General features: G+C 41.5%; 1 protein-coding gene and 1 long non-coding RNA gene across 6 annotated transcripts in view; both read right to left on the reverse strand.

Moving 5' to 3' along the window:
* Positions 1-2,812: 2,812 nt before the first annotated feature.
* On the reverse strand, positions 2,813-8,310 carry slitrk1 (SLIT and NTRK like family member 1). Its single transcript, XM_088364246.1, has one exon. The coding sequence runs from the start codon at positions 7,090-7,092 to the stop codon at positions 4,969-4,971; it is 2,124 nt and encodes a 707-aa protein (XP_088220372.1). The 5' UTR covers positions 7,093-8,310; the 3' UTR covers positions 2,813-4,968.
* Positions 8,311-8,722: 412 nt separating this feature from the next.
* LOC148401639 (uncharacterized) overlaps positions 8,723-26,050 on the reverse strand; it is an 83,483-nt gene continuing 66,155 nt past the window's right edge. For 2 of the 5 annotated variants that reach the window (XR_015854745.1, XR_015854747.1), the window contains 7 exons: positions 24,481-24,583; positions 14,883-14,999; positions 13,721-13,937; positions 13,585-13,647; positions 13,265-13,405; positions 11,093-11,160; positions 9,758-10,085 (listed from right to left, as the gene is read on the reverse strand). This is a non-coding gene — a long non-coding RNA (uncharacterized LOC148401639). Of the gene's footprint in view, positions 9,430-9,757; positions 10,086-10,568; positions 10,714-11,092; positions 11,161-13,264; positions 13,406-13,584; positions 13,648-13,720; positions 13,938-14,882; positions 15,000-24,480; positions 24,584-26,050 lie in introns of those variants that run through there. The other 3 variants (XR_015854748.1, XR_015854749.1, XR_015854746.1) reach the window with 3 other exon arrangements.

Below are 26,050 nucleotides of genomic sequence, written 5' to 3' on the forward strand. Positions count from 1 at the left end.
ATGTTAATTGTTTATTTGACAGGGACTGTTCTCATCAATGAACATTTCTGTAGCTGGAACAGGATTAGCCAAGAGGCTATTTTTCATAGCTAATACCTGAGGCAAGGTGTGTCAAGTGTCTTGCCCAAGGATAGAATGACATGTGGCTCGGACAGAGCCACGGCCACCACATTTTGTTTGTTGGGTGGTGGAAATTTTTTTTCATAGGCTCTATCAAACTGTTAAACATAAAATACGTGAAAAGAAAATCTGAAGTGAAATGTCAAAGTAAGATTGGTCATTTACCTGAGTTGGTGGCTGAGTGCAAAGGTTAAGTAAGTGCAAAAGTAGCAATCTATCAAATGTCATTTATAATTGAATGGACCCTGTCAATTTAGAATTTTTTAAATGAGATGATCAAGGCCTTATAACATATTTTGTAGTGGTGTGCTGGCTCAACAAATCAAATCTTATAATCTGCAATTCAGTGTAGGTAAATGTAAATGCAAACCAACTGATCTATCCTGTTAGTGCACTGAGTTAGTGAACAAACAATGGTCAGTGCAAAACAAAGCCCTTGTGCCATATCCCCAAATGTAAGTGAAGTGTTTTTGTTTTTTTCCCCCTCCCAATGAGTCATTTTCTCTCCATCTGTCCTCTGACCCGGTGCCTTAGGCCTAGCGCGTCGATTTATGCAAGTTTCTCTCCATCGTGTTAACATTGCAGCTTTCTCTTATAGTGCTTTCAGTTAAACAGGCGCCATCTGAGTGCATTGCACCATCCAGAGGCTCGTGTGTATGCTTGAATCTCAACTGATTCTGCAGATATAAGGTTAAACAAAAATTGAAACAACCTGACACAGCATAGCGCCGTAGTTATCAAAGAAATAAAGCACATTTTTATATCAGTATTTTTCTTTATATTTCATGCTGAAATTGACAAATTCCCTGAATAATGTTTTTTCTCATTATTGGACTGAACGGAAAGCCCCCAAAACAAATAATTGTTACTTTAAATGTTAGTATTAGTGCAGCAAAGCACAATGAAAAACAGCCCTGTGGTTGGCATACGTTTGGCTTCACGAGTGCTTTTAACCAACAATCCACTCTCTTCCTGACCAGCAACAATGCCAGGTTTCCTTGGACTTAATCCAAATTAGTTTTGCCAAATTAAAATGACTAAAATAGGCCGTGCTTGCTTCCTGACAGAATTTAGTGTTGGTGTGTGACTTTTGATTCACATGAGTCTTCATTAGACACATGTACAAATCATCATGTTTCACAGCATCAGGAAGCTTTTATTCGATTTGGAATGCATTTACTTGAGAAGTGTTGCTCGAATGGTCATTACTCCAATGAAATGAACGCCAAAGATTGTTTTCCTAAAATATGAGTAGATTGTCTTAGCAAACTGAATGTAGCTTCTGCCAAAGAGGCTTCATTCTCAAGTTGTGGTTTCAGCTCCCATGCAAAGAGAGTAATCGGATCAGTACAAGCCGCAGAACGCCTAAAGCGCCATGAGGAATGGGCATGTTTGAAACCACTGGCTCTAATCAATGAGATAATCAATAAGTGGTGGCTGGAGGAAAGGCATTACTTAGGACTGGCGGAAACACCATTCACTCATCTTGATTAAAGGCCACTCTTGGTGGGGCGGCACTTGCCTGTTGTGCTACGTGCCGATACCCCATCTCAGGGTCGATTATGAATTGGAATCTGCTGAATTACGCTCATATTATCTTTGTAGTGTAAATGTTACGCATGTGCATAGGAGAATGTGTTGAGTCACTACAAATGTTTTCAAATTGAACCCAAGACATTGCATAGAAAGCAGCACTCAGCTCAGCTCAGCTCAGCTCAGGATAAGTTGTAATAGAAGCCAAATAAATAACATAAGACGGATTAGGCACGCTGAAACTGACTTACAGGGGTTCTTGTGAAGCTGTGCTTTTACTACGGCTCCAGGCTACATTCTGTGTTGCCACAATTTAGTGTCGTAATTAAATGTCGCTTTTCAGGCACGTTTGCGTAATAACAAGCACAATGGTGCCACTTGTTCGTGTGAGACAATTGGTTCGTGTGTAAGCAACCAGCACTAAAGAACAGGGGGTGGTTAATAAATATTGGGCCTTTTTATAGAACACCGTAGTACTTGGGGACTTGATGTGCATTAAACGGATCCTTCAGCATCACACGGGTCTTACATTATCATGCAATTTTTTTGCTCAGTTCTGGGAATTCCTCGAATTACTATCGCGTTAACTTATCAGCACAAAGTATGCGCATACACTAAATGAAATATAGCATGTCGTATTTCAAATTGAATTACTGTGAAGTGGCATCAACAAAACTGCAAAATCCACAGAGACCTGAGAAAGCTGAGAGGATGGGGTTTTGCCCACTTGAATCTCTTCTTTTTCACAAAGGGATTGGGGGGGTTGTATCCCTGTAACTATGAATTGCCTGCTGGGCCAGAACGGATTTGTAGTGTTGTATGCTCAGCATGTAAAACAGCCAATTCCAATCCCTTTCAAACTCATTGCTCTATTGACGGTCCTTTGTATTGGGCAGAGTCACAACATATAAAATTTACTTGATTTTATATCAAATTTAACATTTTAAATTTAACATCATTCTATTATTTTCTATCCTGATTTGTTTTACTATTCACAATGATATGTATAGATTTAATAGAATAAATATTCAGGTTTTGAGCACAAGTGCCAGGGTTATTTCAGGAAACCAACTAATATTTAAATGTAATTCAAATGACTAACAGAGACGTGAAAAGAAATGTCAACTAAATTGTAATGAAAATTTCCCAAAGCAGGACATTGTTTTACTCAACCTCAACCACACTTTATTTAACAAAATAGAAGCAGGTCAACTATTGCAAAGCATAAAAATGTAGTTTGAAACACAGCATTTGAAAATGATAAAACATCACGTTGGCTGAAGCACACAGGAGACAGCGACCCCCAGAAATCCCCTTGCGGGATTGGACAGAAGAGCAAAACTGGGAATTGAAGAGGATGGGATGCCTTGCTGAGTCACAGGGCCACTGTGTTCTTAGTACCAGTGGTTAAGCAGGGTGGAAATGTAAAAGCAAATCCACAGCACAGTGAAAAATGTTTGGGGCCACCGCAAATGAGTCACAACATGTGCGTACTCAAAGCATTAATTGATCCATTTTTCTGAGGCTATGCATGAAATTCTTTTTTCCCATCATTTGTTACAACTTTTCCAATGTGAGAGAGATAATAGTAAAGGGTACACGAATGCAAATGGTCACACATGTCTTCTGCCGAGTGAACAAACAAAAGAAGTGATTCAGCACCATGGACAGCGCTCATCTGTTTCCTGGGGGAGATACATTGGCCCTCTAATTTGGCTGACATGCCCGTCTCACTGCAGCTCTTTATACTTAACATGAAGTCTTTACAATCTCAACAAAACTTAATTTAATTGCAAGGGGTCTATTTGAGATCCTTTCAATGAAATGAATTGGCGGTGTCAACATGTGTTACAAGGCGTTTACATTGCGCTTAAAATGCAGAGCGTGTCTTTGCATTTGTGGCACTTCTTTAAATGTGGCATTTAGTGCTCACACTTCTTTCGGTTAAAGCAGACCTGCATGGTGTAAACAGCATCTTGCATCATGATTGTGCAAGCCTAAAAGTACCTCCTCTAGTTTATGACAAGCCACATTTCACAAAAGCAAAAATCCTCCCCCAGTATAGATACTTCAAGCACATCTTGTAAATACAATGAATTGTCCGTACAACGTTAGATAGCTTTAAAAAAAAAAAGTCCACAGTAAGGGCGAATCATAGCCATACATTTTAATGTGTGAAGGACTATTTCTTTTTTTTTTCTTTTTTTACAATAAAGAGCAATCTATGCTACGTTTACCTCCAACGTTTTTATCGACCGAATCATTCTAGCTCAATTGAACATTTTTTGGGGAAAAATAGGACGGCACAAACCCCCCATTTGAATGGCTTGATTTTTGTTGTTTTTAATTTCCTCTCACCCAAAGCAGGCTATATTCAGAGACACACAAAACCACAGAACTGTTATTTGAGCTACATCAACTTTGCAGCAGAAGCATCCCATTGACGTCATGCTCATACACATGTCGCCATGGAGTCAACAATTGGCACACCATTAAAAATAACACAGTATACATTCAGAAAATGGGATGACCGCGCAGACGTGCGTGTGGTTGGGTGGGGGCAGGTGGGGGCTACACCCGCACCATCTAGAACGGTATAAATAACCCCAATATCCATCGACAACCAAATCATAAGGAACAGAAAAAAAAGAACATGCACTGACAGCATTGTCCTTTCTGATACTAATATTGTTCCCCTCTTGCCTCTCCAAACAGGTTTAAAACAACATTTACAAATCCTAACTGCAGTTTCACAAAAATAGAGAAATGGCACTTTGTTATAGTCATATATATGTAACTCTCATAATATCTATATATATATAGTTGTCATACTGATGGAGCATGAAGGGGGGTTGGCCTCCACTTCGCTGGTCATGGTTCCTTGGCTGCGCGCTATGTGTGCGTGTGTTGAAACCATGCAGAAATATCATCATGCATTTGATACATCGGCCCGACTATTTACATTTACATTCATGCGCTCGTGCACCATACCCTTGCGCACACATCGCACGTTTTTATAGTATGACCCCTCGCTGTCCGAAGAAAAAAAAGAAAAAAAAAAAACATCTGTAGTCCAATTGCGGCTAATAGCACAGGTGGGGGGAGTAATTTCAGGGCGTTGAGAGAGGGATTGTCATGTACAGAATATACAGCGCTGGGCCCCTGTGCGGCAGACTAACTGGTTAACGGCAACTGAAAGAAGACAGAAACGAGAATGTCTGTCCGTCTCTTACGTGGGGACAAACGTGTTGCTTGAGTTGTGTGAGGGCACTCATCTGTGCGTCCTTTATAAATCCAGTCCGGCCCGCCTTCTTTTTACGCATCGTTTGTGGTGGAGAAATGCGTAGTGCAGTCAAAGCCCCGGTGCGCACCCGCATCAGCGTGGTAGGGTCCGCTGTGCCAATATGATGAGTCGCACACCGTCTGCAGGGAGTTGATCTCAGAGGCAGACGAGTTGCCGTCCCGCCGCTTGGAGCGCTTGCGGTTCCGCAGGATGAAGACGAGCATGCCCACGACAGTGAACGCAGATGTGACGAACACCAGTAGCAACCCGGGAACGAGCACTGAAATGGAGACTCGGTTGGGCTCAATATAAGAGTTTGAGCGTGTGCCCGAGTCTAGCGTGTAGGTGCTGTTTTTGGACAGGGAGGTGGGAGGGGGGATCCGCTCGTACAGTCTGGAACACATGAGGTCGTTCCGTACGTAGCGAAAGTCGCGTTTCCAGAACTCTTCTGGCGACTCGCACTTGAGATCGCTCACAATGACGTCAGCACCGAGTCTCTCGGTCCATTGTTTGAAGGGCACGATGTTGCAGGAGCAATCCCAAGGATTCCCGTGCAAATCGATCTGAATGATGGAGTTGAGTTGGTCCAGCACACCCGCCACAGGCAGATGGGAGAAGTAATTATTATGCAGGCTTATTTTGGACAAAGAAATTCCAAGGAACGCATCCGGGGGCAAAGACTTCAGCAAATTGTTATTGAGAAACAGAACCCTCAGGTTCGGCATGGGGCTGAATGCGCCAGCCACTATCAGCTGGATGTCGTTGTATTCCAAACTGAGATATTCCAGGTTGACAAGGCCCACAAACATTTCTGCCATGAGCGTATCCAGATAATTCTTATCCATGTAAAGCCACCTCAGCTCAGTCTGGTTCTGGAAAGTGCTGTTGTCAATCACTTTGATATTGTTCCCGCCGAGATCAAGAAGGTTGAGACTCGTGTAGCTCAGAAGCTGGTTCTTTTTTACAGCGTGGATGTTGTTGTCTCTCATGTTCAATTCGTGGGCGGCTAGCGGCCTCGGTTTCAGGTTGGACAAGCTCTCAATCTTTTTGCCCTCGCAGTTGACCCCGAGCCCCTGCCTGGAGCCGACCAGCTTGCAGTTGCACAGCTGTGGGCAGGTGGCATTGTCAATCTGCTCTTGGGCCCTGCTAACACCTGTCGGCCCCGGTGTGGGCTTCGTCTTAAGCTGCCAGTTTTCACGTGATTTGGAGCGGCTCTTGGCTCCGTGACCACCAGGTGTCGGTGGCCCACTGGCATCTGCGCTGGGCTTGTAAGGCGTTGGACGTGGGCTGCCACCGTGCGCCACAGGCCCTGAGGTCTCATCCTGTGTGGGAGGGGCCACTAGGCTGGTGTCTGCGCCGCCTCTCTGTGAAGGACATAGCTCCGCTTCAGATGTCTCGTTCAAGTCACTCCCCTGCAGCCTGGTGGGAGCCTCACAGATCACCCTCCCGATGAGCGCATTGGGCGGTATATTCTCCAACCATTCTTTGAGGGAAACCAGGTCACAATTACAGTCCCACGGGTTGTCTTCCAGCAGAACCTCCACAATTCCCGGGATCTGCTCAAGGATCCCTTCATACGGCAATGTTTTGATTCTGTTCCCTCGCAGGTCGAGATGAGTAATGGGCACATGTTGGAACACGTTTATGGGCAGCGCACTGATGAGGTTGTCATTAAGTATTAACACTTCAAGTTTGTTAAGGTCCCTGAACACGGCCGGGTCAATGTCCCTTAACAGATTAAAATCAGCTTGGAGATATTCCAAGTCATCCAATCCCAAAAACGTACTCTTCCGGAAAGAGCGCATCTTGTTGTTGTTAATGTGCAGTCTTTTGACCAGCTGCAGCCCCAAAAAGGCACCCGGGACAATGTCGTGCAGCCCATTGTTCTCCAAATGCAAGCTGACAGCATTGTAAAAGTTGGCAAACTCGTTGGGGAAAAGCCTGGACAGCGAGTTGCCGTGCAGCAGCAAGTGGTAAAAATGTGAGCTGGGCCCGGTGAGGTGCTGCAGCGTGGTGAAGCTCCTTTTTTCGCAGCCGATATGTACGTCTCCCTCGACCTCTGTGCACGAGCATATCTGCTCCTTACACACGTCCCTTGTCACATTCCCACTGGCAACACAAAGAGCCGCGTTCAGCAGGACAACCCAAAGCAGCATTTTTCAACGCGGACAAGACATCCCCGGTCTCAAGACATAGGAGCTGTTGATCGAATCAAAATCAGTCCAAAAGAAAGCAGAGGCGGTTGGATAAGGCAGTCTCTGTAGAACGCATCTAACCCAATCGTGTGCTCACACTTTCTGACTCAAACGTCTTCACAGCCTTAGCGGACTAAAAACGAGAGGAAGTCATGTCCAACCGCATCCTTTTTACAGCCGAAACGACTGACCTTGGCGGAAAAATAGGGGAACAAATGGACGCCTTCTTCTCTCACTGGCGCGCTGCGGCGCGGGGAGCTGTCCCCTCTCCCCTGGTGCCGAAGCTTGGCTGGAAAACGCCCGCATTCCCCCCTCACATCTCTCGGCTGCGTCTCACCTCGCTCATTCCTCTTCGTGCGTCGGAGGGAATCAAAAAAAAAAAAAGGAGCGGAGGAAAAGATGATGGGGAGGAAAGATGTGATTTACTCCACTCAGCAGCGCAGACAAACGAGCAAAACACAAAAACAACAACAAACAGCGCCGCAAAATCAATCCATACGTATTGTTCGTGGATTAAAAATCTCAAAAAGATGAGTGTGCGTTGATGATTGCGCAAAACTTGCGCCAATTCAACGTGCTCCCAGACGCCGTCTCGCTCCTCCAGCTTGCAGCACCGCTGCAAAAGTGTCCAAGTCGGCGCAGCAGTGGCGCGATGACACGTTCAGGTCGTGATGCTTTACTTGCATCCCGAATTTCACCCCCATTATTTAAGGAACCACCCAGTAGTGCAATCGTAGCTCTCTGTTTTTAACGAACACTGTTGAATGCGGTAAAAGTAATTAATCCGCCACAGGCATGCCTCAGCTCTGCAAAAGAGTATCAAACGATGCGTCAGCCTCTATGCGCATGTGTGCGTGACGTGTTCCTTGCAAAGACAGATCCACAAGGATGAGACACAAAGAGACGTGAGATGAGCAAAGATTTCTATTTGCTGTTTTCTTGTATTGTAGGCGACTTGACTTTTTGGCTGGGAGGTCCGTACAAGTGAGCGTTAAGCCCGCCCCCTTTCAATTTGCAGCACTGTGTGGAAACAACCTTAAATCTTCTTTCTTTAATGTCTGTGTGAAGCGGCACAAGTCAGCAATAAGCATTGCCAGTCTGTGAAGTCACTTAACTAATAGTGCTCCATGCATGATATGCTTCAACTGTCTACATCAGTGCGACACACTGCCCTCCCCCGACCAGACGCGCACACGCACGCACGCACGCACGCACGCAAACCGTCTGCCTACCTACTGCTGATTAGTTATTGTGTCTGGCTGTAGCACATTCTTCCAGGTTTTAAACATTTTGACGAATAAATAATCCCTGAAATAGGAACAGGAGATTTTCATCTTGGAGTCAAACTTAATTGGATTACAAATATAAATTTGTTACACCCATCCAGGGGTGAATATGAGATATTGGTAGTGAGGTGGAACAGGGACCAAGTTTTATACAAGGTGAAACCCCGGAAGTCAATTGCCTCGGACATCAACATATTTGTTTTTTGTCGAAAATGTCAGGAAATCCACGTCTCGGTTGTCCGACAAAGCTTGGGAAATGTTGTTTTGTAAATTTAAAAGCTTTGTGATATTGTGACACCCGGCACGCTTCCAGGAAACTGCACCCGCGAGACCGCAAGATCACAGGGTTCATGGTAAGAGTTGGATTTACGCAACAACAACCGAGAACTACTATACATATTTGTAAACAGCTGCATCGGCAAGACCTCAAGATCACGGGGGTTCACGCTGAAGAGTTAAGTTCACAGGATAACAACCGTGCAAAACGAGAGCTACTGTATGTTATATTTAAGAGGCTGGATGATGGATCTTTTTAAAAGCAAGCTTTAATTCAGGGTCTTTTCAGAAATTAACATATTCACAAGATGCAACAGACCAGCTAGACTTCCACACATGTACAATGACACGGGAGGCATCACACTGTATTTGTAAACAATAGCCGTCCTTTCGTTCACGTTAATTTGCTTTAAGGACATTATTTCCAAGACTTTGGCCCATCTACCATGGTTAAGTATGTGTTTTGTTTACTATATAGTGTTATTTTGTCATGTTTTATTTATTTCGGGCTCATAATTTGTCTTTTAAATGTCCAGTGTGTGAGGCTGTGCTCAAAGCTTTTGCTGTACTGAACTTTCGTTTTTTTTTTGTTTTGTTTTGTTTTTGGCTTTATACTTATATATTTTTTGTACCATTTCTTTGAAACACGTCGGCTTTGCTTCTACGAAACGTTGAACATGCAGCAGTCCAATCCCCCATTGAGATTCCTCCATAGGAAAGGTGCTTCCTCATGGCCCTTCAAAAGAGGGAGTTTTTGAGCCAGTGAAATCTTCTCTGGGTAATTACAGAAAGGTCAGGAGCCATGTTCTGCTTGTTTTCACATGAGCAGCAAGTGTGGCTGAACGTGTGCAAGCAGCATGCAAATTAAGGCCCAGCAGTTTAGGGTTCCCCATGAGTCATTCTTTTAGAGTAAATAAGGTCTGATCAACCAGGAGATGAGATGAAGTGTGGGAGGACAATTATGAAGTGAAATAAACCTCATCCCAACTGCAGCCAAAGTGAATGCATTTTTGTGCTGTTTAAAAAATCATGTTAAAAAGGTGGAAACATTATTTACAGTACAGATATGTGCATATCAAGGACATTCAAGCACCTTGTTTCAATTATGGACAATGGGTTTTCACACTATTGTGTCAAGTACAGAAGAAGAGGGGTCAAGCGTGAACTGGGAGTCAATAGGACGACTGACAAAAGCACAGCCTGGGGAATCGAGCGACAAGCCTTTATGGGGACTGAGCAGAACGTCTGACTGCAAATCTATACACACCTATCAACAAGCATTCTCCACCCCCTACAATATTCTCAACATATGTCACAGATGACCTGCTGAAGCGGGATCAGTTGCCAGCAAAGGAACTTAGCTGTCCAGTAGGTCATTCACAATAGTAAGTTCTGAAAAGAAAAGTGAGCATATTGAACCCTGAAAAACAACGAAAAAAACAAAACAAAAAATATCAAAAAACATCAGTTGGTTGGCATGTTTTTTGCAAACCAAAATTGATTTTTTACATTTATTTTTCCTGTTAAAATTGTTTTATATTGTAACCGTTATCGTTTTTTCTGGTTTAATCTTTTCTTTTGTTACCACTTTCTCTAAAAAGCATACTTTTTCAATCCTTTTAATTATAGGGCAGCCTCTGTACTGGCGTATTTAATCCCACCTCAAAAGTACAATTGTGGATGTCTTTCCAATTTGAAATTCTATTGATTTTGAAGAGTCTTATGTTTAAAGGTGCAGCAATTAATTCTTGTTCCCATGGCAGCCAGTTCATTTCTGGTAAATCAGTCAAAGATGGTGAGACACTCATCTCACACCAGTTGGTACTTATAGCACGAGAAAAAATACTTCTAGCTTCAGCAAACACAAATGACAAACACATGAATCAGGAGTTTTAGTTTGATGTAAAAACTGGCACATCTTCATTTTCATGCAGGGTATAGTTCAGCATGTTTATGATTTTGGCAGACCACGTCTTTCCGGGTGTTCCAAGGGCGTTTTCTATTCCACGCCTCCGGTGCACTTGACAATTTGGTGACAAAATTAGAGTGGACATTAGACCAGATAAAAACAAGTCCACATTATGGCACAATTGGCGCAAGGCGATTTGGATGAATTTAATGGATCTGAAGGCGTCTGGGCTCCAAGGACAGCTTTGTGTGGTGGATGTTATGTCTCAAAATAATTGACAGGAATGTCCAAATCATCAGCGAAATCAATGAAATGAAAAAAAATAAAATCTTTTTTTTTTTTCAAATATATTTTTCAAAGAATCCCCTTTACAGACTTTACCGGGTTGTCACACACAAACGCACAAGGGGTCCTCAAGTGTCGATTTCACACCTGCTAACTTTGCATACTCTGCAAGTGAAGAAATATTTGCAGTTCCCTATAAACTTACTTTGCGTTCATTGAGCTCCATGGTACTCCAGCAAGTCAGTTCAGCTTCTGCCATGTGCCTCTCCTGCTCTGAATTTAAAGAGAAAGGGAAAGGGGGGAGTCACATCCATTGGTTGGGAAACAATCGGGCTGTATTCACTCCCATAACAGCACAAACAGCTATTTCAATCTACGCAGTCTACGAAAATACCAAAAGAACGAAAACTCCACCCATGCACAAATAGCCCACGCTTTACACTAGACTTGCGTTGGGCACAAAAATATTTATCACATTTTTCATAACTACCCTCCTTTGAAAACATGCTGTGTGATGTGCATCACTCAAAACAGTTTAATGATGTTCCAGGCAATCCCACTCAAACTCAAGGTGGCATCTATGTGCCCACTTTAGAGCCTGGAGGAGTATAATGGAGTGGTAATAATCTGATCTCCAATGAGCAGACATGAGAATCGTTCATGAATAAAGAGACTGTTTACTAATAGTGCCACTGTAGTTTTATTCATAGGAGGAACTATTGCGAAAGATATAAAAGTGTTTGAAGTTACTCTAGTTCCAAGGAGACACCTTAACATTCATATTTTAGCATTAAGTAATGTATAGTGCATTAAACGCACCTGAAGGTTATGCATATTTGTCTAATGTGTGACAAGCTGATTTTCAATGCTTCACACCCCAAATGCAGTGATGTTAAAGCGTAGAAGCTCAGCAGCATGCAGGTGTGCAACAGAAAATCTTGTTCTCAGCAGTTTGATGGAATTAAAGCATTCAGGTCATCTAGTGTAAAGTCATCATGGGGACAGTAGGGAAGCAGGTTGTCTCCTGTCTGAATGGGTTCTGGGCTTGCATCCAAGGGTTTTTAATCCTCATTGCATTGTGCACTCAGTCTACCAAAACTAATACCAGCATGCTGCACCATACCCAGTCGTTCAATTTTTATTTGAACAGTGGAGTCTTACAGGCAGATCATTTGGGTTTTTTTCCCCTCACCCCTTTAATGAACCGATATGAGAGGGAGCAAGGATGGCAGGGAATTGGGATTCTTATTTTATTCAGTTTAATCTTAAACAAGAAGGCCTGAAAAAGAGAATAAGGTATGAGGCGACTACTAAAACACTAAGAATAAAAAGAAAGGACCACAAAAGGACTATTGAGTGGCCAGGGTTAGAAAACACAATAAATGGAAACCGCAGGCATTGTAATTGCAACTAGAGGGAGGCCAATAGGACATCTAATTATATTGTTGCAAAGAATTGTCTAAACACAAGAAGGAACAACTCTGAAGTCTTTTGGCGGAATTCTTTAAATCATCCCTGACATCATTCTCAGCCACTGGACTTCTGAGGACCTATCAATTTGACACCACCTAAAATATTCCGTCTATTCTTTGCATTTGAAGCCTCTGTTGCCCTCGGTCACTAAAGACGCATGGAGACATCACCCCTGACTGCACCCCACTAATGGCCATTGATGCCAGACTCAGACACACAGAGCACGAAACACAAATGTATTTCCTTGTCTGCATAGTTGGGATGGGTATAATAACACTGGTAAAAACAGTTTTATTTCTAACATTTTCTAGATTATGTTTTCGTGTGGATTCTAAGAACAATAATTCTAATAATAATAATAATTGTAATAATAATAATAATGTGTTTGAATTGTTTGCACAATAGTACCAAGACTGACTGTTTGTTGCATTAGTATCTATAGGGAATAAAGACTGAATGAAAAGGGAATTATTTTTGTTAATTTATCTCAAGTCGTTTTGGTAAATGTTCTTTATGGCACTTTCATCCTGGACATCAGTAGAGTAGATGGGATGATCATTCTCATCGTCATTAAATTGTATGGCTCTCTTGTAATAGCTGCAATATTTTGGAGCACAACACATGCCACTATGTCGCATTACCCCTCGGGCATGATCCTGAGTTTATGCAGACACTGGAACTGGGATTTGAGAATGCCAATAGCCATCTCAACCCAGGCTCTAGTCCTGCAATGGGGCACATTGAATGGCCTCACCTGCAATTATTACCTCTGCTTGGGTTAGGAGATAGACATTGAAAAAATATATGTCCACACTTTGCTCTACTTACCACGTGCAATTCTGTCACTCAAGCCATACTCATGATAGATCCGGGCATCATGGACACAGCCCGGCCACTAACGTACCTTAATGCTGTGGAAGGACTTCTTATTGACTCAGTCCCCCTCGTTATCTGATGGAGCAGTGATGGGTATTAGGGTACTGTCATGTCAGCCGACAGAAGCTGAGATCATTCAGTCAAAATAGTCACTCGTCCCCCTCCAGACCTACAGGGAGCAGAGAAAAACAACCACATCACAATTCACCAAACTTCCATATTGTAACAGAACAGACAGTACAGCCAAATGCTGAGCGACAAAGACTTTATTGTGGGGAGAAAGGGGAACGGTGGGGCGCTGGAGCCAGCGGTCGGACTGGGGTGTGGTTGTCAAGTGGGGTGGCAAACCTGGCGGAATCGCACTCTGCTGGGCTTCTCACTGGATTGGGTTGGCTGCTGACTGGTAGACTCCTAGAAGAGTAACCGGCAGCATGGTCGGACAGATCAAAAGGCATACCAAACTGGTAAGGTGAGTTAGGCTTACAGGGACGGGTGAGCTAAGCGGCATCACGAGACAGGCTGAAAAGCGGGTTAGCGGTGGCTGCGCTGATATAGCGCACTCAATGAGCATGCGACAGGTGGCGGCGATTCCGTTGATAGGAGGGGCGCGGTCGAGTAGCAGGTGGCGTAAGCACGTGACACATATCAGAATCGCCTTTATTGTAGTTGTACACAGTACATCGAAATTTGAGCGCTGCTCCCTATGGTGAAAACAAAGGCAAATTAAATAAAAAGCATACAGACCACACAAGATTAAATGTAAAATATATCCATCCATCCATTAAAATGTAAAATACTTTATCAAATACATAGAAAAGAAAGTATCCTGCTCTTGCCAGAAAGGAAGAGGCATTATAAACTCAGGTTTTCTCAGAAAGCCTGGGAAGGTGAAGGTTTGTTTTACAGAGTCAGTTGTCATGGTGAGTGACTCAGAATTTCACTTCCACTTCTTGGAACTAGAAAATTGGATATTCCCTTATTTCAGGCTTAACATACACAGAGGTTTTATTAAATCTGCTTTCTAGAATTCCTCGCTGATGTGCTAGAAAAAGTTCAAACATGTTTTAATTTATAAAAACAATATGTTGAGGAATACATGAAATATATCTGGCTTAAATATGCAGGTGACCAGTTTTTAACCTGGTGAGAGCCAAATTGATATCGTTCCACATTCTTCATAGTGTCAATCTGGGACCGCTGTATGCAATCTGCTTAGAAAAGGAGGGACAATTGAGTACAATACTTATGGCTGATTGGGCAATGTGGTAGCTTACTAAGCTTTTCCAAAAATCATATAATGCGTATCCTGTTTTTGGGTGGACCCACATGTATTGACTGCTATGTGATACATTGCATGCTATGGAGACAACAGTTACTGAAATGTGCTCAAAGGATACAGATTTCAATAGTATATATGACTTGCCCCTGGAGGACTAGTAACCCAGGTATTCAGCAATGTTATTAATTTATAGATATTCCAATTGTGATATCTGGCCTGTTTTAAATGCTATTAGTGTCTCTGGGTATGAATAATGAAAATTCATCAGTAAATTCTTTTATCTCACAGTACTGCCCCCCAAAAATTCAGATGTGATTAGATTTGAATATCATCATTAATATACACGCTCACAATCTGAGCTACTCACTGTGCGACTCAAATTTACCAGCACAGTCTTTATGATATAAAGACACTGAAGTCTGGCTGTGCTGAAAGATTAGATGTGTCTGCCTTGTGCCATCTCTGCAAACTCCAATAGAAGACTCTAAATCAGAACACAAGCAATACAAATACTAATTAATACTCAGGGGCGGTAGAGTTCTGGTGGTGCAGAGATGAGATGATGAATTTAAGAGAAGGGATGAGGCCAAAGCGATGAGATGGTGGCTTAGCAAAACTGATCATTTACAGTAGGCCAGTAGACCTATCTGATGTGTACGCATTTGTGCGTTTGAATGACTTCTTGCTCGGGTACGTTTGCCTGTCCCAGCATTGCTGAATCCCAGAAAGACTTCCCAGAAGAGTGGAAAATGTTCTAGTGTATAAAGTAAAGTGCCATTTCTTCTTTCATTTGAACTTTATTATGAATCACGGCTGATTTTAACACTGGGGTGACTCTGTACTGTAGAGTAATGTTCTCAGCCATATATAATTCTACCATCCTTCTCCCAATAAGACTGCTGTAGCGATGAATCAACACTGACGGGCGGCAATGTCAACCAAACTGGCATTTCACCTTGGAAAACAAAAAGAAATGATGATTTTAATTTAGTTGGGGAATGATTCATCTCTAAAAATGGAAAGAAAATACACAAAGAAAACGGAGTAGCCTGTTTTTTATTGTTGTTAACTGCTTAAATCAAAATGTTTTGATCGTAATCAGATTTGAGCGTAATCCGGTTGTACTGACTTTGATTCTTTTCAATAACATGTTCTAGACTGTGGAGGTACTGGTCAGCACGTCCAACTCACAGTTCAGAGGGTGGGGGTTCGATTCCACCTCCAGCCCTCCCTGTGTGGTTTGCATGTTCTCCCCGTGTTTGCGTGGGTTTTCCCCCAAAACTTCGGTTTTCTCTCACACCATAAAAACATGCGTGGTAGGCTGATTGAGCATTCCAAATTGCCCGTAGGTGTGAGTGCGAGTGTGGATGGTTGCTCTTCTCTGTGTGCCCTGCGATTGGCTGACAACCGGTTCAGGGTGTCCCCCACCTACTGCCCGATGACTGCAGGGATAGACTCCAGCATGCCGGTGACCCTCGTGGGGACAAGCAGCACACAAAATGGATGGATGATCTTGACTTAAAGATCGAAGTGGAAATGCTTGATTATTTTGATTGAATTGCAGAGAAAAAGATTGAGGTAACAATATGAAAAGCATGTACAGAACTTTTTATACAAGTCACATTTTTCATGAGCTAAACACAAAGATAGAAGGCTAACTGCACGCAGAGCAACACGGCAGAAATCGAACTGTCTGAACCGTCGCGCGGTGTATGGTTTTACAAACTTCTTTCATGAGCCGGCCACTGGCCTTGCTGCTATTCAACAAATGAATCACCCTACAAGTATCAGGCAATTGAAAATGCACATCAGCTTTCACTTAAAAAAACTGCCATGAAAGCCCAATGGTCCCATCCTGTATAGATCAATGCTATATTCTGGTTGAGTCTTATGTAGCTTGGGAACAAGTCATATTTCCCTTCATGTTCGTTTTATGTTGCGTGGCCATGTTGCATTTACTGGAGCTTACGTATTTTTGGATGTGTACGCAGTACTTAATCAAACCAGGTGTTCTGTTGCAAGTGGTTTTGGAGCAAACAGAATTGGTGCTGAGAAAGTTTGTCCCCCATAAAACATTTTGCTTAGAGGAGCCATCTTAGGAGAGCAGATGTATTTTAAATGAACCACTATGATTCTAATCTATTACAAAGCAGCTCAAGAAGCTCAAGGTTTGCAAAAGATTCAAAAAGCATGTTCATGTGCACTCACCAAGCTTGCGTTCATTTTGAACACAACAATCTGTTGCACGGTGTCTACAGGGTCCTATCTTTGAATAATAGATGTATTGGAAAATAGAGCATTTCTACTTCTGTGAAAATGTATGAATAAATCAGGCGCCTGGATGCATGCCTGCTCCAACATGTCTGCATTAATGCATGGACTGGATTCTCAATTAAACCATTGGTTTATTGTTTTCCGATATTTCTTTATTTCTTTATTTCTGTATTATCAAACCTTCAAGTTCTAGTAGTTGTGAAGAAGGGCATCACCACAGAGGATGATGAGACACACTAAATGGCATTATCTATCACATGAAACTCACTACATTGGTAACTCTTTGAGAAGAAATGGAAATAAAATTAAATTCAACCTTTAAGGAGTCAGGCAATAAAGCCCGTCTTGGCAGTGTATGGCTCTGTCATTAATTTACTGTATGCCTCTCACACTAACATAACAAATGAAGTAACTTGTCCAAATTGTTTGCAATTTTTTCCTGGACCGACATCTCGCCAGCTAACTGGCTTGACTATAGAATGTTATTGATCCCAGATAATGAGAATGGATTAACAGAACAGACAGTCACAACACTATACCTGTGTCCCACCTTTTTTTCACAGTAGGCTCTGGCTGGGAATCTTGGCGAAAGAAAACAATTCTATAGGTAGAAGTGGCAGCTCCAAACCAGCCAGTGTACAGTTTGGTATATTCTGAGAGTGCAACTTTTTGGAATTGATTATCCTATTTTTTATTCTATCGATTACTCACCTCAACACATGACAGTTGAGTTTGCCAAACTTAATATTTGAATACTATGCTAACTTCAAAACAGATCATTTTAATATCGCATTTCATATAAGCCAGGGGGATTTTGTGTTGTTAACAATCACAAGTGCATCTTGTGCCCACTAATGGCTGCTCCGCTGCCAGCGGACATGATGACTTCTTAAAAAATAATGCAGCAGCGATTGTCACGCTCGCCTGCTTCTTATTTATTTCTTCTTACACATTTATGACAATAAGGGCGGTACGGTGGGGCGACAAACAGAGAGAGAGAGAGAGAGAGAGAGAGAGAGAGAGAGAGAGAGAGAGAGAGAGAGATTTTAAAGCATACTTTCATATCTAGAGATACCGAGGGGGGGGGGGGACAGTGAGGGGACAGACATACTGACAGACAGAGAGAGGGAGATAGAGATTTTAAAGCATACTTTCGTATTATGGAGAGAGAGAGAGAGAGAGAGAGAGAGAGAGCGAGAGAGAGAGAGAGAGAGAGAGAGAGAGACAGAGACAGAGACAGGTAACATTACAGAGAAACATACAACGAATATCATTTAAATAAATCACTGGATATAGAAATAACAAATCAAGGTTCACTCATAAACCTTGCGTGGTCACTGCATTGCAGAAATCTGGTTTCAAGCAATTCACTGTCCAGGCATGCAGGACAACTCTGTGCATTTTTGAGGTGTGGGCGGCCTGCATGCTGGCAGGCACCTCCTTCCTCAGTGACCTATACACTGTATGCGACACCTTTCTTTGCTTGACATCGTACGAATAAAGCAAACCCTCCATGAAGCTGTAGTTTACGGTAACAAACATAGTCAAGCTTTCACTACAGGTCTTCAGTCATTGTTGCCATTCCAGACCTTGACACGTATTTAACTAAAGCATTTGCCCCATCAGGTTGTATTTATGGTGGAAGGCACTTCTTCAATTCCAACCACTGTAAGCGAGAAAGAGAAGCTATTCAATATTCAAGCTGTTAAAATCACACTTCTGGCAATTTAATGAAAAAAAAAAAGAAAAAAGAGTAGAGAGATAGCCAAAGTTGAGTAGAAAGTGGAATGGAGAATGAGATGATTATGAAGGAAGAGTATGCAAAGAATGTTATCAAGGTGAAACAAGAGTCAGAGAGGCTGAAGATTGTGAAGCCTGAAATTGAAGCTGTGATGAGTGTTGTCAGTGGTTATGCTACATAGGGGGATGTGAGTAGGAGGATAATGATCATTTCTAAAGTGACTTGGATCAGGTTGGAGAGAGTACTCTGAGAGGGGAGAGATTGGTGATTGGAGAAAATCTCAATGGGCATGTTGTTGAAGAGAACAGAGGTGTTGAGTAGATGATGGGCGGCTTTAGTGTTAAGGAAAGCAATTTAGAAGGGCAAAGAATGACGGATCTTGCAAAATTCGAAGGAAATGGCTATGGACAACGCTATTTTGATTGGCACTTGTGTGCTTGGCATAAAAACATGTAATAGTTCATTTTGGTGCTGTGGCAACTTTAGTCTTGCATGTTTGGGGCCGTGTTGCACCTCTCTGGGTCATCATCTAAGCTGCTGTGCCCCCAATGCACCTGCCGTCAGAACTGACCGTCAGTCCATTACTGACAGATGCCCATACTTTACCAACAACTACCTTTCCAAGTGCATTGTGGGTAATTTTGAATGCATTATTTTTTGGGGTCTTTCGAACACCTCTATAAAAGGGAATAACCCCTTCGTAGTGGACTAAATACTTTATATTTGTGCTCAGTACAAGTCTAGAGCAAAGTGCCAAGCAAATTGTGTGCACTGGTGGAATTTTTGTACTGCAGATGGGCGCATCTAAAAAGCGGTGTTACCAAGAGCAAGCGTGTCAGATTCGTCAAGGCCAAGAAGGCTGTTAATGCCGCTACGTCAGGGTGCCCCTTCAACAACCCTTCTTTCAGGCAACATGGCTATGTCCAGGGCATCTCGACAAATAGGTTCGGCAATTCATTATAAGCTTGTATAATATAACCAGTATAAGCAAAAACGTTTGAATTTTTTCTCGAATTTCAGAGAAGCACTCCAAAGCAGATGAGGTTCTGATGAGAATCCAAGCACTTATGATAGCATGATGAGAATCCAAGCACCAAAGTACTGCTATCCCCTTTTGAAGGTGCTTATCTGTTCAAACCTGGTTACAAGTGATAACAGAGCATTTTACGTATGGCAGTGTGAGTAAGCATGTGCTTAGAAACATTAAAACTTGAAATACTTTGTACTTGGTTTTATGTACGCATTACTCTGGGGATCATTAATGACTTCACTGGTGGCTTTAATGGCTTGGCATTCCTTCAAACAGGATGATCACAAAGGAGCCACGAATATTACTGCCGGTCAAGTGAAGAGATTTTCATTGCTGTGGAAACCAAGGGAAAGAAATTATGATGTGGCATGAAGGCATTCATAAAAGGGTATACAACTGATGACAGTGCCTGACAAAGGGGAACATGTCTGGAAAACTTAAAAAATAAAATAAAATACACAAAAGTAATATAACTGCTAGAGGCCAAACCACTTGACAGCTGCATTATTCAAATTTACCCATACAAAATCCTTCTTGTGAGCGCCTTGACAATTCAAATGATCCAGTTCTGGGCTCAACGTACAATGCAAGTCAGTGCTGCCTTTCCATGATACAGCAGAAGAGAAAGATTTGCAGGCAGGCATGGCAAATGAGAGGGGACAGGTTAAAACCCAGACTTCACTTAATGCCTGTAAACAATTGATCTTATGAGTTCAGGAAAGGGTAGAAAGTATACTCAAGTGTGACTCATCTGAATAGATCCTGTTTTCCACCAAGTTCAGTTGGGGGTCTATTTGTTCATTTTTGTTTTACATTTGCATCAATATGTCAAAAATTACGAATGATAACTGACACCCTTCCAGTTCATACTGGACTGCGATTACTTGAATGGTATCACTTGGTGAAGTTTTTACAGTGTAGCCAAAGACAGGCTCTAAGGTTGCGAAAAACTGTCCCAAGTTCATCCCTAATATATTAGCTGTAGTGATTCGCAGCAAACTACCTCAAATTCTTATGCTGTGACCAAGTTTTACTAGTACTTTTGAAGTAAGAAATTAAAACCTTTGAAACTGACAAGCCCCCTCCTACATCCGACGCTACTTTGCCTTCGCTTCAGAAATCTTCTCACTGTAGACCCATCTCTCGGTGATAACACATCTCCATGGAGAGCGGTGTCTTTGTCAAGTACTTTATCTCTGATAACGCGCTGTGAGTTGTTTGATCAACTTACGCGCAGGCACAGGCAAGGGGGGAATATTCTACAGGACTTTACGAGAACAATTTCAGGAGAGCATATTTTTCTCAAATTACCACTGATCCAAAAAGGCACTGTAGGAAGATTGTTATTAAGCTGAGTTAATCACGCGCATGGGTCACATACAATTATCATAACATATTAAAAGTTGTAATTAAACGTTAGGAAGATCTGTGGAGAAGTGTGCTGTGTTCAAACATGTTTTAATAATTTAAATAACCTGCTATAATACCACATGATAAAACAACAGCCTTTGTGTTCATTCTATCAGATGTCTTGTGTGTGGCTGTGTGGGCATGCATGTGTGTGTGTGTGTGCATGTGCGTGTGGACAATATGTCAGTGAATTCATGATTATATCCGTGGGCTGTGTGCAAACCACTATATTTAGCGTGTTTTCATCAAAAAACCCTGAGGAGCATCGCTGTTGCAGCTAGCCTGCTTGCTGCCTAACTGTTCATTCTGCTGACCACATGCATACACACTCACAAACACACACAGTGCCTCCCTTTCTCTTGTTTCTTTTAGTCTTCAGACCTTTAAGCATGCAAGCATACAAGTCTTTCCCATCATCCGGGCCCCATGTGTCAGGGAGATGCAGCGCTCCACTGACCAGCACAACTGCTGCCCTGCTGCAGGCTGAGGCCATCTCGGCTGGCCGCACGCTGCCCACTGTGCTGCCAGCCACATCTATCTCCCTGTGCCTCCATATAATTGAGCCTTATAGAAGATGCTATCATAGTGCAATGTCGTGCAGCTTTTTTCAAAGTACCAGAGTGCAACAGCACACACTGTCCTTTCCTTTTAATCCTGTAGCATCAAACATAGTGAAGCATTTCTGTATCTAAAAGAACAAGAATGAATCAGAGTGCCCTTGGCAGAAGCAAAAGACAATAATTCAATTCACGCACAATTCCGTGATTTTCCTTGGTTTGGGGAGAAATAGAGTGGTGTGATTGTACTTGAACAGACTTGGTCGCTGTGAAATCCATGTATATTTGTTTATCACTGCACTGATATGCATGTGTTAGCAGGACAGCAATGGAGTGAGCTGTTGTTTTGTCAGTCAATACAGTGTTTATGCTGCATGACGCAAATCTGGGTGCTTGTGGGATGGGGTGTTGATGATGTTATTCTTTGCAAGCTCCAATATTCTAGCTACACAGGGAGGTGCCTGACGCCAAACAGCGTTTTAGTTCGGCCAAAACAGATGTGTAGTGTTTGTGAAAATGAGCAACTTTGTTTCTTCCTGTAATGATTTCCCCCAGTGGAACAATTTGATTGTTTTGTTGACTTATACATTCAAGCTGTCCAGATGCATCTACTACAATATTGGTCATCAAATTCTGACTTTTTTTTTTTTTTATTGTCAGAGATGAATGTTAAACTTTTGATTTTTTTTTTAACTGATTCTGAACACATATGCAGACTCAATCAAAATGATTACTAAAGCTGACTCAATACAGCAGTTCAAAATGAATAATAGCATAACATGCCTCTAAATAAGACTGCATCAATGGCAAGATGCAAACAGGCATTTCTTTTAAAAGGATTCCTCCTAACAATCTGTTTGTCTCAAAATCCCCTCACGAATTATCATTTTATCTCATACCATCCAAACATACAACCTCAGTTTGCGAAGGTTTAGCTTGAATTAAAATAAAGTAAGCTTGTCTCAGTCTCCTGTGTGGCGTTCATGTCTGGCAAGCTGCTTTTGACGAGTGGTGTAGGTAGGAAGTGAAGCCCACAGGTCACAATGGGCCAAATTTCAAATGCTTGAATGACTTGATGACTTGCCACTCATTATTAATAAATATAATTGGAGACAAGCGGTAGAGGGAATGAATGGGATGGACAGAAATTTGTACAGTCTACAGTGAGTGGAAAGACCTTGATTGGCAAACCTTCCAAAACCTTTAGTATTGAACCACACATATTTGATCTCAAGTTTTATAACTGCACAACTATGTTCTGAGGACAACTCTCAAATATACTAGGTCTGGTGATAAAAGCATGCAGTAGAGTGGTTGAAAGTCTGAAATGAAAGAAAGCAGCTCAATAATAAAAGCACAATAGTGTCAAAGACTTCATCTTACTGATGGTCCTTGATGCTAAACGCAGGACTAGATGTACAACATGTGCATCAATTAGATGGCCTCAAAATACCCTGAACCAGGATGCACACCCCGTTTGTATCTAGGTTCAGGATCATTTGAGGCCAGCTAATTGATTCTAATTGGATTGAAAAGCTGGAGCTCTCACTTCATAACATCAAGTTAGATCTGTAAAAACAAATGCTAGCTGTTGTGTAACGATACATTTATTTAATGGACATATCAATGTGTCTGGCCCACGATCCAGCTGCATCGATGAGTGCTGGACTTTGTTACATCGACACATCATCCCTTTTATAAGTTATCAATTGATGAAATCGATAATTGATGAGACAATTTTACACTCAAAATTTGTAATACCCTGTAATCTTTTATTCTAATCAACTTTATTACTACTATTTTTGTCGTTGCCTTTCATCTCCGGTCGACACCGCAGATATACATTTAGCACGCAACCAAGATAATGGCGATGAGGAATAGTCAAAGACGCAATGTTTCCACTTGCTGAACTGAGTCCCAAAAGGTTCAATACTAGGACCAACTTTATTCAGTCTTCCAAACGCCATGGTGTCACACTGGCTCTATGACTCATGCTTACATATCAAGACCCTGCCACAATTTGTCCATCAATGGGGATGCACAATTTAAATACCTTAGGGTAGTTTTTGGCTCTAATCTAAACGTCAAGCAGCATGTAAAAAAATCTTGTTTGAAATTAAATTTAAGCTGCATATAAAACATAACCTGATAACAAATTCACCAAAGGCTTACATATATGCATGTCATGATATTCAGCCACATGTCTTATTGTTTTACCACATGGTCTCATACATCCGAGGCCACCCTGAAGCCTTAAAAGTCTCGGTTTGAAAAATAGAAAAAAAAAAGTCTCGACAAAAGCTTTTACAGTATCACTATTGTAATATCTTAACTAGGTATAACATTTTGGATTTTGAAAATCATCTGGTATTCATGAATACTTCCCTCATTTCTAAATTTTAAAATGGATTTGCCCATCTTCTTTTTATACGTAAAAAAATAATCATAGTAACCGATTCATAATAACCGATTTAACATCACAACATTGTCCATTTTGCAATTTGGCCAAATGGTAACATCTGTCAGAGGCTCACAGTCATTGAACAGACTGCCTGCCAATGTCAGGGACTGTGGATTGTACCCCACCTTATGAAACATTCTGAAACATGGGATGAAATACAATCAGTCATGCTTTCACAGGTAGACTGTCTTATTTCTGAGGCATCTCAAACATTTTTCGTGGTTAATGTGGTGTCATGTCTATGAACACTTATGTGGTCCTTCTTTTTTATGTTTGTTTGAATATTCTCTCTTCTGATCTGCCCAGCTATTGTGCTAATTACTGCAAAAATACGATGCAGTGTTTTTACACGATGCATTGTCCTCATTAAATAAATAAATACAATTAAACAATAAAATAAATATCGATACGTATCGTACTTGTCAAAAAACATATTGTTACACAACTACTAGCTCAATGTGAAACAGAACAGATAAAGTGCATTCACATTACCTTTGTCCACTGATTCTGGAAGGTGATACTCAGCATCAGAAAAAATAAAAAAAATCCACATCCTTGCTGACAATGCAATGGAGTGACTTTGGAGCAGAATACACTGAAACACAAGAGCACAAGATAAGGATGACTTATATTTTGTCAAAGATCAAAATAATCATTTCATGTTCAATCATAGCTTTGCGTATTTAATTCACTTACATATTACATTCAAACATCCATCGGTGCAAGTTAATACTTTACCTGCAGAGTCTGGTAAAGCAAAGATGGTAGTGGAAAATCTCCCCTTAAATTCTTTGATTTTTATTTAGTTATTTATTTTGCGTAAAAGTAATGTACTGTGATATTGTGAGAAGCACAGCCCTGGATTGTGTGATAAAAGCTGGTCACCCATGTAAAAAAACAGAGTGCCTGTGTGAATGGAAACAGTAAATCAATATCCCGCAGGGAAAATGGACATTGGAGACATAAACATAGCTTTCATGGGTCAGAAAGTTTAGCACCATTAGGTGTAGGTGACTGGAGCCTTTCTCACTTCACGAAGGGTGAGAAGCATTGTGCATCCCTGACTGATTATCAGTCAATCAAAAGGCTGACACACAGGTCGCGTTTAACAATGGTAAAAATTTCCTTTTACGTAAATATATGGAAGGTTGTGAAATTTCTAATCACTTTTTTGGGGGGGGCGGCATTGCAGTGGTAATGCTCATATCTGAGTCACTGTCACCTGATAGCTCATAAAGATACTAAAGTAGGCTACTACTACAAAATAATTTGCACATGCTAACTGAAGCATATCTCACTTTCCACTTTACAACATGCAGAGTTACAATAATAGCTGGTGTGAGGTGTTTGCGTGGGAACGAAGTGTTACACACTGCTGTTCAGGATCTTACTATAACATCATAACTTATATATATATATATATATATATATATATATATATATATATATATACATTGTATACATTGTTTTGTATACATTACACACACACACACACACACATATTTTTAATGAATTTTCTGCAGCTTACAAACACGAGCAAACGTGATTTAAGAGCCATATGCAATTAGCTAAGTTGATACGTTTGCCTCCAGACTTTCTTTGGCTTAAAAAAACACGCAATATCAACATTTCATCTGTGCTTTTTATTGCATGTTGTATTCTGTGCTGACATTCGCTGGAGGCTAGAGCAGCCTTGTTCCTTTTTAGTGTGATCAATGCACTCACTATTTGAGCTGTGCTGTTGCCCACAGCAGATCTATGCCAGCACCAGTGGGCTGATGACTATCGCCTGGGCACACATCCAATGCGGCATTCCGGAGACATAAGTAGTCTCACTCGTCACTGTGTTGGAACCCATTCTAAGACTACGGCTCAGTTATTTTTCGGACACTGTTAGGGAATGCAAACTGAATTTATTCTAATTTATACTTATGCTCAAGGGCAGAAGAGAATGATTTGATACATATAAATACAAAAAAAATGTAAGCGATAGTTCTTTTAGTATATCTCTTTTTTTCTCCTGTGAGCAATAAAGATAGTGAATGAAGAACATGCATCTTGG

This window comes from Syngnathus floridae, chromosome 2 (assembly GCF_059516105.1).
Source record: "Syngnathus floridae isolate MCC-2025c chromosome 2, RoL_Sflo_1.0, whole genome shotgun sequence".
NCBI classification, from domain to species: domain Eukaryota; kingdom Metazoa; phylum Chordata; class Actinopteri; order Syngnathiformes; family Syngnathidae; genus Syngnathus; species Syngnathus floridae.